This window comes from Neodiprion virginianus, chromosome 6, assembly GCF_021901495.1.
Source record: "Neodiprion virginianus isolate iyNeoVirg1 chromosome 6, iyNeoVirg1.1, whole genome shotgun sequence".
NCBI lineage: Eukaryota > Metazoa > Arthropoda > Insecta > Hymenoptera > Diprionidae > Neodiprion > Neodiprion virginianus.
The window spans coordinates 11,196,531-11,210,916 of record NC_060882.1 but is presented as its reverse complement, the minus strand read 5'-3'; the positions used below and the strand labels follow the sequence as shown (position 1 = coordinate 11,210,916).

Here is a 14,386-nt window from a genome sequence, read left to right as displayed (position 1 = left end):
AATTCATAAGTAATTAATTTCAATCATATGATCTATGGTTTTTAGGGCTAACATTTTCTCTATAGATCCCTACTGTCAAATTTGCTCCTATAATGTCGAGGTATTAAATTTAAAATTTTTTTTTCGATAAAATGCTCTAATTCCGAGTTTTTCTATGATCTTCTACCGCAATTTCTAGTTTCAGATTTATTCGTTATTTATCATAAAATAGTTCTCGATACATTTTTAATATTTTTTTCAGCAGAAATTAAGAAATGCAACGAAGGAATGTAGGAACTCGCATAACTTTATAGCAACATATGGATAAGTATGGGCTATTCCGCGTCAACCGGATCAGTCATCTCTCAGATATTTTTTTAATTTGGCATGTGGATTGTGTGTGAGGAGTTAGATTTTTGTGCCAAAGCGCGAATCTCATAATGCAAAATTCGATTTTTTATTAACAATAACAAATTAGACTCCCATTTTTTTCAAAAATTCATAACTTTGGCAAAAAATTAGATACAATATATATATTTTTTTTTCAAATTACGCGGAAAGCTCCATAGAATTTAAAAAAAAATACGAAATGGTAAAAAAAAGTTGTTATCAATTGTTTATTTAACAATTAATTTTTCAAAGATTTTTAAAACAGTGACTGACACGATCAAAAAATTTTTTTTAAATTCTGACATGTTCCTTGAACTGTACTACAACCTGTGAATTAATTCCAGAGGGGTGTTTTTCTTCGTTTTTGAGTAAAAAATCATTAAAGGTGTCGATGCGCGTGAAATTGCGGCGCGCCGAGTCTCTACGTATTGGCGGGCGGCCGGTTGCCGTCCACCGCTACCCCGCGGTGGCGTCGCAGCGTTATTTTAGAGTCATTTTCACGATGTAGGACATGATTGAAAAATCTGAAAAAAATACTGTACCTTCACAAGGCCTGCTCAAAGCGATAAGTGAAGTTTCAAGAATGTGTTTTTATTTTAAAATAAGTAGCAAGTTATGTAATTATTATCATTTATGTGCACTCTCATGGTGTGTATTTCGAATCTCTGTAATAAAAAAACGGTGAAAAACACATTCCTGAAACTACACTTATCGCTTTGAGCAGGCCTTGTGAAGGTACAGTATTTTTTTCAGATTCTTCAATCATGTCCTACATCGTGAAAATGACTCTAAAATAACGCTGCGACGCCACCGCGGGGTAGCGGTGGACGGCAACCGGCCGCCCGCCATTACGTAGAGACTCGGCGCGCCGCAATTTCACGCGCATCGACACCATTAATGATTTTTTACTCAAAAACGAAAAAAAACACCCCTCTGGAATTAATTCACAGGTTGTAGTACAGTTCAAGGAACATGTCAGAATTTAAAAAAAATTTTTTGATCGTGTCAGTCACTGTTTTAAAAATCTTTGAAAAATTAATTGTTAAATAAACAATTGATAACAACTTTTTTTTACCATTTCGTATTTTTTTTTAAATTCTATGGAGCTTTCCGCGTAATTTGAAAAAAAAATATATATTGTATCTAATTTTTTGCCAAAGTTATGAATTTTTGAAAAAAATGGGAGTCTAATTTGTTATTGTTAATAAAAAATCGAATTTTGCATTATGAGATTCGCGCTTTGGCACAAAAATCTAACTCCTCACACACAATCCACATGCCAAATTAAAAAAATATCTGAGAGATGACTGATCCGGTTGACGCGGAATAGCCCGTATACATATATTTTTTTTTTTTTGAAGAATAGATAGTACAGAAATCATAAAGGTTTTAGAGACAAGTTTAAGTAAGTAGAAAGCGCGTAAAGAAAACTAAGAAGATCATAGAGAATTTATCTGAATATTATCTTTTCAGAATATGAATTTATTAGTCTTATAAAAATATTTTACCTGTTAATTTATTAAAATTGTCAAAGAAAAATGTCACTCGGACTCTTTGAGAGCAATTCTATTCAGGTGTCTATACCAGGCCAAAACGTGGAAACAAGCCACCTCGGCGCTTATAGGTAGACAACTGGGTGAGATAGCAATTCTAACTCCGATTACCTATCTGTAGGCACCGAGGTGATTCCGTTTCCACGTTTAGGCTTGGTATATAATCTGTGAATACACGTTGAAGCATATGTATGCAATTCTGGATTTTGTGTTACTTACGCGATAGTTCCACCTCATTATTTACCCTGGACGCAGTGTTGGATCGTCTGGAGAAGACGCTTTTTACGTTTTTCAGAAGCCTTGCAGTCTCCGTTAATCTGCAACCGGCCATTTTTTTTTTTTCTCTCTTTGGAATACTAAATACGGTACCATTCAATTTTTGAGACATTTGGCGTCCTCTTTGACATTTTCGTTTGGAATATATACATATGTGTACGATATATTGTGCAATGTTCAAAGATTTATCAAACCTTATATTACTACCGTAAACTTACTCGTGATCACTGTGAAGTATGAGTGCCAGTTCGAATCGTAAACGACAATGGCACAACGCCAAATTGACGTAGAGATACATGATAAAAAATTGATAGTCAAAAATCGTTAGAAATACATCCAAGTAGCTGGCAGCATTCTATCTAAATCTTAAGTGTCGATGCGCTTGTGCGTAAAAGTAGTGGAACTAGTTACGGTTGTAGTTACAGGTAAATTAAGAAGGCAACAACTGAATATATCAAGGCAGTGACAGTAGCAACAGGTGTATGCAATGCAGAACATTTAGTAGGATAGTAAACTGACGTACGAATAATAAACAATAATCAAAAATCATTGATACTGAATCATGTATAAATATCGACTAATTAATGACATCAAATTATACAACAATTAAAATTATATAACATTTTGCTACTTGGTACTTACACCTCGCAAGATCGATGATGGCATGCACAGGTCTGGACGGGTACCATGGTCAAACATACCAAACACAGCTCACATTATAAAGGAAAAACAACCATAACGACAGTAATTACTTTTTATCCATAGTTACCAAGAATCACTCTAACGTACAGGTTACAATCAATATTCAATTATTAGTACATTTTTCAAATGAAGAGCACACATAGGGTGATAATTTCATGTTTGTTAGTGTATTTTGGAAAGTTTGTTGTTAGATCATTGGTCCATGAGTGATTATTCGAAGCATGGTAACAATCATCAGTATTTTGTAAAACAGTACCGAGAATATAGTGGTAGGAATATTTACTTTGTGTAACTGGTTCCTTTACTATTCATTTGTAATTTAATTTATATAAATGTTGATTGTAATAAACCTATCTACAACAATATATTGAAATATGATCCAACTTATACCCACTTCGGTACTTTCAATGCTGTAAGTTTATAAGTTGCAGAATAATATTACCAAAATAGTTAAAGCGATGCAAGATTGGATGCGAAACACTTGATGAAAAAATGTGTCAAATAGTGTAAAGGCTATTTCAGTTGCAAAAAGTCAATCAGGTCTCATATATTTTTCAGTTTTCCATTTTGTTAGCCCTTTCGAAGTTGGATTTCGTTAGCATTTGAGACCAGAGTGATTGTTTCCATGTGGAATAGCCCACCAGTTAATATAAAAGGGATCAGGATAACAAGGTGGTTGGAAATTATTTTTTCATTTTTTTTCTGTAACAAAATAAATTAACATTTAGGTGGGACAATACATGAATCAAAAATAAAAATTAATGTAATAACAAAAATAAGGAGCTTTACATTTGTAACTTGTCTAAAAATTACGTCAAATGAGCATATTGTACGAATTTACTAAAATAGTCTTAAGGATATACGACATACTACTATTCAACATTCCAGCTGTCGTTTAGCCTCGGGGTCTATCAAAGAGGAGAAAACACACTCGAGAAAACTAAAAACAAGAAATAAATTGAAGAACTATAATTCACAATAGAAATCTAGACAAAAATTAGAACCGTCCTACACGAAGACTGATGTACAAGATTATTCACAATCAAATAAATTTGTGCAAAAATAGTCGGCTGTGCTTCTTTGCACTAATGAATAGATGTGACAAGTGAAAAGTTATTTCATGTAGTGTTATGAAATTATAATTCAAATGATATAATTACTTGATAGGGATGCATGCCTCATAGATATTTCCAGAGTGGCGAGCCCTGATTTTTTGTTGTTAGTTAAAATTTGCATTCCATGTTGGTTTCTTGGAACGAAGGATTGACAAGGTGCAGGGAGAGATATGTTATACACGTAGTGTAGAACTGCGTGGTTTTAACAGGCCTTGAGTTACTAGTGATAATGGAAACATTCGCGTTCGTATTCTCAAGAAACTTCGACGTGGCGGTGGCCATAGCGATGTCAAAAACCAACGACGGATGAAACATCGCCTGGGTGACCATTTTTTCCAGTTCCTGTCATCGTTTTCCCGGATGAAAGTTATAGCTTGATTCTTAATAAAGGTAAATCACCCAATTTTCGGTATAAAAAAATTTTGTTTCAACTTTTTTTTTTGGATTTAGTACTCATCTTTGTGAAATTGTTAATAGAAGAAATTTGATGCATGCTCACGATTTGCTGTTAATGAAAATCCTTGTTTTGTTAATTTTGTTATACCTTTCGAAAATCAAGTAAATAATCAATTCATAAAGTATGTTATGGTTAAAGCGTGAACAAGACAGGATAAAAAAGAACATTAAATGCAGTAATGTTGAGAAGCCATGCGATCTACATTGTTCTACTGTAAGCAACTGAAAGTCGCATGCCAGAAATCCCCATTTAACAATTGCATATGTATCGAAATGAATAATCTGGGTTCCTGAAATTAATTTACCCGACTTGAGATTTTGAATAGACCTAATAAAATTTCATTTGGAAACAAGACTTGGGTAGAAGTAAAACCAAGAAATAAAAGTTATTTAAGACGTTTTAACAAAAATTATTGAACTGTCGAAAACATAATAGTACAACTTAATATCATTATTCTAAGGAAGTTTGAAACTGAAAAATTTGCACTTTCTGACCACATTTATGTAGACAAGTCCAGTTATCAGTTTAGATCTAATTGTTTTATAAAACTACAATTTCATTGTAATTGCGTTTACTGAAGGTATATAAAACCAAGATACTTTGGTGGGTCTACGCCAAGGGTCACAATTGGGTTCTAATTAGTTTGGTGCTGGGCTCACATTGCGAAACTGGATGAATCAGAAGTTATTACATCACTACTAATTTGCAGAATCAGTTTTCCTGGTCTTTGCATGTCGTTGTATGTTTTCCATGTATTCTGTTTGTATTAATTAAGAATAAACAAAATTGCTAGTGCTATAATCATCTTAGATTTACATAGGGAAAGTCAATTGAAACCGAGCAGCCCGAGCCATACGGTGACTGCCAGCACCAACCCATGCATAACCTTCACTTGAGCCAAGCTTAGCGGACAAATGCTGCAAACGAAAACTTGTGCATATGTTGGTGGTGGCAATCACCGCGTGGCTTGGACCGTTCAGTTTCAAGAGACGTTTCCTGTAATCGGGCAATTCAAAAAATAGAAATGTCCTTTGGGACACTTGGTAACCACCATATCTATTGTGAGTTCCTCCCAGAGTTGGCTAACTTATATACCTTCAGTCAATGCAAATTGTAACGAAAGGGGAATAGTAATAATAACTTTGAAAATGTTACCAAACTTTTGCAACAGCTGCATGGACGTATTGTCAGATAGAATACTAGCGTAAGATGATAAATGAAGAACTGATAAACAATTGACAGTAACTTACGAGCTTCTGTGGTCCTGTTTATTAAGTACGTCACTTGGATCAGATTTTTTGATCTCCTGTTCCCGTGCCGCTACCGTTATTGATTTCCAGATTGTATTTTCGACTCTGTATTTGGATAATTAAAATAATTTAATGATGTTTTCAATTGATCATTGTTGAATGAAAAATTAAGTAATTCTTTTAGTGAAAAAGGTAATACTATGCCGATGTATTACATATGATAAATATGGAATACAGAAACTACTGTTAAGAAGTTTTGCGTATGGACTTGAAAACTCTTGAAAATTAATATCTCTGTGTAAAAGGTGAATAAAGGTTCTTACGCTTTAGCAGTAACATCAAGCAGTAAGACTGCTGTTGGAATGAGAATGAGACCAAGCCAAAAGACAGGAGAAGTGAAGAGCATCCTGTCATTACCAGCCATTACTGCACCGACATTGAAGGTTGGCCAAAAATTGCTTCAAACATGTAAGAACGATGTTATATGACGTATAGAGAATTGCAGTCAGTGATAAATGATAAAAAAAATTATTCAAGGAAGAGTAAATTTACCTGTACGTAAGAATAAATAAGAACCAGAGTAGAATAGATCCCCATGTCGCTAAATGTGTCACCCATGTCCATGAGTTTGTGACTAATCCAGCTTTTGCACACACCGTCACTACAACATACTAATTTGAGAAAATCGTTAGTTCATTATTTAAAGCTACAACTACATACATAATAATAATATTGCGGGCTGTCTAGTGCCGGTAACATATGATCATATTAAAATATATATTAATATATACAGGGTGTCCCTAAATTGCCTCCCACGGACTAGCCAGCATGATACCTCGTTAAAATCCAACCGAGAATTTTTTTTCCGGAAGCTCGTCCGACGCATAGTTTTTGAATTATAAGCGATAGCGCTAGGCCAATCAGAGTGCACCATTTCATCTAGATTTGCCGCCACGGAAATTGCTGTTTTGTTCGTCTGGGTGAATTATTATTATTCGTTTACGAATTAAATATCGGCACCTCCCCTCTCTCCCTGTTGTACCCCTTCTCGAGCGCTGACCTCGGTATTGTTGCCGCGGTACACGCTGCCTGCCGCACATCCATGGGCGCACACTTGTGTGTGTAAGCAGAAGCGCATCCTCAAGCATAAGGGTTACAGCAGCGAAAGAGGGGAGGTGCCGATATTTAATTCGTAAACAAATAATAATAATTCACCCAGACGAACAAAACAGCAATTTCCGTGGCGGCAAATCTAGATGAAATGGTGCACTCTGATTGGCCTAGCGTTATCGCTTATAATTCAAAAACTATGCATCGGACGATCTTCCGGAAAAGAAATTCTCGGTTGGATTTTAATGAGGTATTATGCTGGCTAGTCCGTGGGAGGCAATTTAGGGACACCCTGTATACATATAGGATAAATCCGGTGGCCCAACAATCTTGAACACAATAAAATATTACGTTAGGCGTAACAGATAGTACTTCTAGTTTGTTTGCAATTGATCAATTATCAAAGAAAGATGTTTTATAATTACAGCATTATACTATACTGTCAACATCAATCAAATAGTTAGACTTAGAATGAGTTATTTGCAATAGAAGTAGGAAATTCGAAAAACTTACAGTGTACACGCAATTTCCCAACACTATATAACCTCCGTCTCGACCATTGCTCCATATTACGTCTTGCTCAAGGGCTAATAATGGTAACCAGTATAACAGAACAGAGTGGACCAATGCATTTATTATCCACATCCAAAATACCTAAATCAATAAGAATTTAATTAGTCAAAATTCATGATATGCAAACATAAAATTAATTCAATGTTAGGCAATAGATTACAGTAACAGAAAAGATAAATTATTTCTTACTTATAATAAATTGAATAAAAATAAAAATGTTAATATAAATAAATAATAGTACGAACTTTTATATTAAACATAGAGTCCATAGAGTTGGGTGGATGGTATAATCTTGGATGTGCTAAATGAGTTTCAGCCGCACAGACCTTATCAAAGAGTCCCATTGCCAAGGGCGGTGCTGCTGTAAATACCTTAACATACCAAATGATCCATCATTTTTAAATTATCATTATGATTGGGGATTCATGTGTTGTAACGTGACATCTCCGATTTGCTTTACTAATAATACTCTTGCATTCTTAGTGACTCGAAATATTTGGATGAAAAAAAGTCTAATACAATTTCTATAGTCTCTTGGGGCTATAGTTAAAATGATTATCAAATCTTCCTTCCAGTATCTCTCAAACTGTACTGGCTACATAGAGAAGTGGTTTTAGAAGAGTGTAGAAGAAAAGTCGGATTGTGCTATTTCTTAAATTTGCGAAACCAATAACTAGTATTGGGACACATCAAAGAGATTGCAACTTAGGTAAAAATTGTCACAATCAGTGAAATAGCTGTATGAGAGTATAGTATGGTCAACACAATTGTGACCTTTATAAATATGTATAAAAACACAGGTATTGCGAGCCTCAGAATATAACACTGGTTCTAAAAATCACCCAGTCCTTTTCCGAGCAAGTCTTCATACTCCATATGGAATGGTACTTCCAGAATGATCAATAGGAAAGTATCGACTATCTTCTTGTGCACTGGTCTTAAGTTTCTGTTCTTTTTATTAAATGAAACTGGGTAACTTGTGTTCAAGATGTCCTCACTCTTATTGCAAGTCAAATTATAGAATTTAAGAAATTTGTGTAATTTTAAAAGTACCGATGTCACTGTAGAACAATTGAGTGCGAGCACCAGTTTCTTAGCAGATATTTTTTCTGCATTTTTAGTTTTTTTTTAAGAATATTACTGTTCATTCATTACACAGATTCAGCCTTTCATTTAAACACTTCAACAGCTGATTTCTAAAACTGATTTTTTTAACCATTAACGAATTCTATAGAAAAATATTTCACTCAAGTGTAGTTTCAATATCACAGAATTTGGGATGAGTTTCTGGTCCAACCAATTTTTATGCATTGATGCATCTCTTCTGCATGTGTTTGTTTAATATCACTTGCTTCGTGTATACTTTTGAATAAACTGTACATATTTTGACTTGATGTAGGCAATAATTAGGAAATGAGAGGCATTAGGTAACCTCCAAGCTGGTTTGTTTCAATCTTCTCTTTCTTTCAAGTAATGTGCCTCTTTATGAAATTCCAACATTATGCATGACGAATCCAGCAGGATGCTTTTCTCTTGCAGCCGTTAATTTTTTGATATTGAGCACAGTAAAAGCTGTTGTTTCAGAATGATGCAAGCATGCAACAGAACTGATAGTATTCTTTGATTTTCTTGAATTTCACTTTTGTTACTATCCTCAAGCAATTCATTTATTCACCTTTTGGTAATTACCGTTTGGTATTTTTTGTTGAATGGACAAACTTGATTTACACCTGTGTATCTATATATGCTCTGTACAATTTTTTTATCGAACAGCCTCAACTCACAAAAATTCAGGTTTGTTTATTACGATCACTTTTTTAGATCATTCGCTGTGTAGTTCGTTGTCTTCAGATTTTTAGTGTCATGATATTTGGATCAAATCCTTTAGTTCGAAGTTTATGATGGATAAACGTGGCTTGAAAGAATGGCGCAATATAGATCGAAATGCAGTTTGCACATGAGATAATAACAACCGTATAATCGAATCTTCTAAGAGTCATAAATAATAATGCTCACTGCTAATAATACCACGTGCATGAAGTTGCTGTTCATATCTTCTTGATCACTCGATTATGTATGCAATTAAATGCTGATCGTTTACGGAAAAATCTTCCGTGAATACTGTGATATTCACGTTGTAATTGCATCAAATAATAGTCTGCTATGCTTGGTGTCTATGAGTATTCATATCTTGCATACAATAAATGCTGCAGAACTGAATATTCAACTTAATGGTCGAGTGTTTTCAAATATCTATACACTCAGAGATCAATCTTCGCGTTGAGTGTTACATGTTGGAATGATTAGTCATGGAGTTAGGCATAGAATTCAGAGCGTGTAGCGAAGGTTGCGCAAGCAGTTAGCGCAAGGACAGGTCAGAAGTGAAGTTTTCAAACTTGTTGAATTTTTATTTTTTATTGTGTGACTTGACTTCTTGTGCTGCGTTTCTCCTTTTGCATCCGTTTCGGGTGATTTTTTTTATTAGGAGTCTATGTGAAACCAGTAACTTCCATAATTTCAGTACACGCTGGTACTTTCATTCGTTTAATAGTCAGATATTTCTTGGATATCAATTAATAAATGCAAATTCGTCATTTGATTCAGTTTTCAATATTTGAATACCCATTCTGATGGTTTATATTTTCCAGCAAGTTTTTTATATCCAAAGAACGACTTGAGTAAATTTTTATCCAGGCACTTACAGCAAACAGAAATAATCAGAGAATTCACAAATCATACCTACACAGTATTTAATATTGATGAAAAATTACGCTGTAAATCACAGATACTAAAGAGGCCTCCAAAATAGGTAAGCAGCTGCTTTAGTAGCCAATATGATAAATACAGTCCTTATCCAGGTGTGAAAACGATCCGAGATGGTGTCAGGAAAAAACGAAAGAATTCTGGGGTCCAAGACTGTTAAGAATATGAAACAATACTGAGGTGCTGTATCTACAGCAACACAATAAAAATATCGTGATTTTACTTACCACATTGTAAAGACCGATGGACCATCTTTCGAACAAGATTTGACCAGACCAACCTGAGTATATGGCAAACCAAAGTTCGATAACATACAGGCAAATATTCTTGTAAAATGAATATAAAATTAATTTGCACATTCTACTGTAATTCCAGGCACCGTGTACAAATAGCAATCGTTTTAAAAATTTAAACTGCGCTATTGAGTAATCCGAAGCACAAGCTGCCTGAAGTCCTTCCACTCCTGATATTCCTGTAATTGATTCCACGGAATAAATTATACACAATGGTTTTGCAAAATGACATCAAATTTTTCCATGCATCCCATATCAGCACAAAATTACAAATTCGCTTACCTCTAGACCGCTAAACATTCGAACGGAGCCATACATTATATATTAGACTGACCGTTTATACTCCAAGATGAAAAAACTTAAGTTGACCTTAAAAAAAGAAAATCCTCAAAGTTTCAATCCTCTGTCTCATTATTAAGGGGTGTCAGTGATTAAAAAAAAAAAAAATGTCATGTTTTTTATAGACTAATTTTTAAGCTATATGTTTATTTGATGCCATATTGAATAGTCCAGGATGAGAAATTGAAAATATTTTAGAAAAAAGTACTTTCAATCCTAGATTTATCAGCCTACTATTTGTTTCTTTTGAATCGTTATGAAAATACAAAAAGATCAAGTCTGAAAACAAATGACATCTTATTAGGAAAAAAAATTTTTTAAAAATAAATAAAATACTGGCACCCCTTAATACTGAGATAGAGCATTCAACCTTGATGACCACTTTTCAACTTGGAGCATAAATATTTTTTTTTGAACGGTCAGTCTATTATACATACATATACATCCAACTGCGCAAACACTCTCTGTGGTTTTAGCATTCAATCCATAGCTGCTGATCTCTACCAGCTAGATGTGAAAACATAGATAACGGTTTCATTTGTGATTTACTGGCTACACCGAGTGCATTTTCACCTTGATTCGTATGATATATTGTAATCTTGAAAAAATATAAAAAATAGGTATATTCAGTGTAGTCTGTGCATTATAGCTAAAGTGGTCAAAAAGTAGACAAATTATGAAGTTTTGTATAAAATCTATCTCTCTCATAGTTGTATATATTTTTGCTCATTGTCATTCACACAAGGTAGTTATTTGGTTTGCATACAAACGTAATGTAATAAATAGCATTGCATTATGAAAACTCACCAACTCCAACGTGAGCTTTCTGAATCATGGCTACATCATTTGCACCATCGCCAATCGCAAGAGTGACTGCCTTTGTACAAGTAGTGACCAAATCTACAACCTGAATTTTTTCACAGATTAATTAAAGTTGAAATTCAACCTCAGATAAAAGTCTCTGAGGCATTGTACTGATACAAATGATACTAATGAAATCATAAATCCAGAAAAGGTAAGCAGGACTTCATTGTTGATTGAAATTTGTTGAAAGTAATACTCGAGTAAAATTCATAGAGATGCTGATGGCGGAATACCACAGAACGACAGGCTTACAGGCATAATAGTGATAAGATGGATTTAATAAACTAAGTAAATATTAGGAAATAAATTTCACCTCTGCTTTCTGCATAGGAGATACTCTGCAGCAAATAACAACTTTGCAGGATGTACACAAATCGAGGAAATCCTGCCGCAAATCACACAGCAAAGCATACTTCAAACTGTTTCCATCAATTACTAGAGCTACGTCATTTGTGCATCTTAATTCTTGTCCAAAGTCGGTACAGTGTTGTCTGATTACTGCTCTCGTTTTCTGCATGGAGTAAAATTTTCATCCGTTATTTAATCGATACAAAAATTGTTGCATACAAAGCTATGCAGCTAAAAAACTTTACATGATTACTTACGTCCAGAGAATTTTCGTTGACTATAATTAGAGGCATTGGATGCGTAATGAGTTTGCACGAATATCCAATGTTTATTGCTGTTTCTTGTTTATCGCCAGTTAAAACCCATACGTTGATATCAGCTTGTATTAAAGATTCTATAGTCTCTGGTACCTACGAGAGTTAAAAATCTTCATTACTTTCATATATAAAAACAAGACAGTGGAATGAGTGAGTGAGAAATTTTTATTTTTGTCGAGTACAGAAAATGTAGCAGTGTAGACAATGTTACAGAGTTCGCAATTTAGCCTTTGAAAACTTTACCAGACTATTCGCTGACATTTAAAACGAAAATAATATGACACAAATAATTGAATTAACTATACCTGATCCTGGAGTTTATCCTCAATTGCAGTGGCTCCTAACAGTGATAAATTATTTTCTATGAGGTTGGCGGCATACTCTAATTTATTTTCACGATCTTCCATACTGGTCGCCGCTTTGTGGTAAGTCTCTCGCCACCTCTGTTTAGGAAAAAATGTAAATTATTCAAAGTACTTTTTATATCCTACAGCAGCACTGCAAGTTATGCTGAATTGTTTATAAATATTCGCAGAAAAACATGAGAAGTTTGATTAATATACGATGAAGTGTGACAGTTTCAGAATTTTTTTTCACTAATGTTGGATTTCAAGGATAATAAGTTGATATTTTAATAGTTATTGGGACTGATCGAAGTGCCTCACTTGATAAAGTGATTCAGGTATATCAGCGACAGCGAAGCAAAGTGTCCTCAATCCTTCAGTCGCGAAAGCTTCCAAGTGGTTTAGTGTAATTTCGCTAAAATCTACGCCATCTTCATGGTTGTTGGTTGTTTTACTAGCGAGCCTCTCGTAAATGATTGAATCAGCTCCTTTACAGAATAACTTTATCTGTCCATCTGGTGTTCGTACAATCACAGACATTCTTTTGCGGGCAGAAGTGAATTCAATGACGTTCAAAATCTCGTAACGTTGGCATTCACCTAATGCAGTTATCTCTACCGAACTAGGTGTTCGTGTATTAAATACGTAACCAAATTGCCTTGCTCCGTCCACAAGAGCTCTTTCATCTATAATAAAACAATCTTAGCGTATAATAGACGCTTGACGTAATATTTAATAAAATTATTGCGGTTACTTCTATTTTCTTCATACATAAATATGGTAATGGTGAATATCTTGAAGGGGGTATGGAACCTAAGAGCATTAAAAAAATATGTTATTCTCAAAATTCCATGGAGTCGATAATAATTACAGAAAGAGATCGTAAATCGACACGCGGGATCAATTTCTGCTAGAGGTAAGGTGAGGCTTAGGGTAAACCCTAAGGTAAGTTTAGGGCTGCATATGAGTGCCTTTGCTGCGCAACAGTCAAAAAACAGCTGAGCAACATTTTAATTTGTTGACAGAAGCCTGCTCATGGAAGGTCCAAGTAAAATCCAGAAGCCTTGCTTAGAGACTTATCCGAACTACTTTGAGCACAAATGTCACAATCAACAACATTGCGTTTGTATCGTCAAAGTTAGGGATAAACTTTGCAACTGTAAATTCCACTTTAGGCAATTTTTAAAAGTGTTTTCAACTACATTCCATAAACAAGAAATTGCAGAGGTAGGTGGCATAATGATTGAAAATTGAATTTTCGTTGAACGAAATGAATTGTAAGTCCTATATTTCCAAGCCAGTTAGCATCAATTTCTTTCAATGTCTTATTACTGATTTCACAAAGTCTTGAAAATACCTTACTTTTTTGACTCTCATAGACCGTACACCCCTCTTAATGCAATTACCAGGTGATGCAGCATGATAAACAATTTGTTCATCAAGTTTCTCAGGTATAACTGTGTGACAAACAGATAACATGACCATAAATTCGTGTAAAATTTTAGCAGTAGTTTGTTTAGCCAAATCATCATTTGACGGATTATCTGCTTTGATTCTACCATCCATTATATCTTTAACTAACGAACAGCTCATATCTGCATTTATTCTTTTCACACCATCATTGTTTCCTGTCAATGTTGGCAGGCTGTAATGTATAATTTATTAACAAGTTTTTAAATGAAACAATTCGAATTGATAGGTTTTCAATACTAA

The 14,386-nt window shown here is 34.3% G+C and overlaps 1 protein-coding gene across 14 annotated transcripts in view; it reads right to left on the bottom strand.

Moving 5' to 3' along the window:
- The window catches only part of LOC124306895 (probable phospholipid-transporting ATPase IA), a 60,454-nt gene that overhangs the window by 1,330 nt on the left and 44,738 nt on the right, over positions 1-14,386 (bottom strand). For 7 of the 14 annotated variants that reach the window (XM_046768027.1, XM_046768026.1, XM_046768025.1 and 4 more), the window contains 13 exons: positions 14,080-14,318; positions 12,995-13,359; positions 12,635-12,772; positions 12,270-12,422; positions 11,978-12,175; positions 11,608-11,707; positions 10,396-10,640; positions 7,651-7,776; positions 7,346-7,486; positions 6,275-6,393; positions 6,046-6,180; positions 5,723-5,827; positions 2,142-2,278 (listed from right to left, as the gene is read on the bottom strand). In XM_046768027.1, coding sequence (XP_046623983.1) covers positions 2,142-2,278; positions 5,723-5,827; positions 6,046-6,180; positions 6,275-6,393; positions 7,346-7,486; positions 7,651-7,776; positions 10,396-10,640; positions 11,608-11,707; positions 11,978-12,175; positions 12,270-12,422; positions 12,635-12,772; positions 12,995-13,359; positions 14,080-14,318 — 2,201 coding nt within the window. Of the gene's footprint in view, positions 1-2,141; positions 2,279-2,840; positions 2,873-2,934; positions 4,396-5,722; positions 5,828-6,045; positions 6,181-6,274; positions 6,394-7,345; positions 7,487-7,650; positions 7,777-10,148; positions 10,322-10,395; positions 10,641-11,607; positions 11,708-11,977; positions 12,176-12,269; positions 12,423-12,634; positions 12,773-12,994; positions 13,360-14,079; positions 14,319-14,386 lie in introns of those variants that run through there. The other 7 variants (XM_046768024.1, XM_046768020.1, XM_046768021.1 and 4 more) reach the window with 7 other exon arrangements.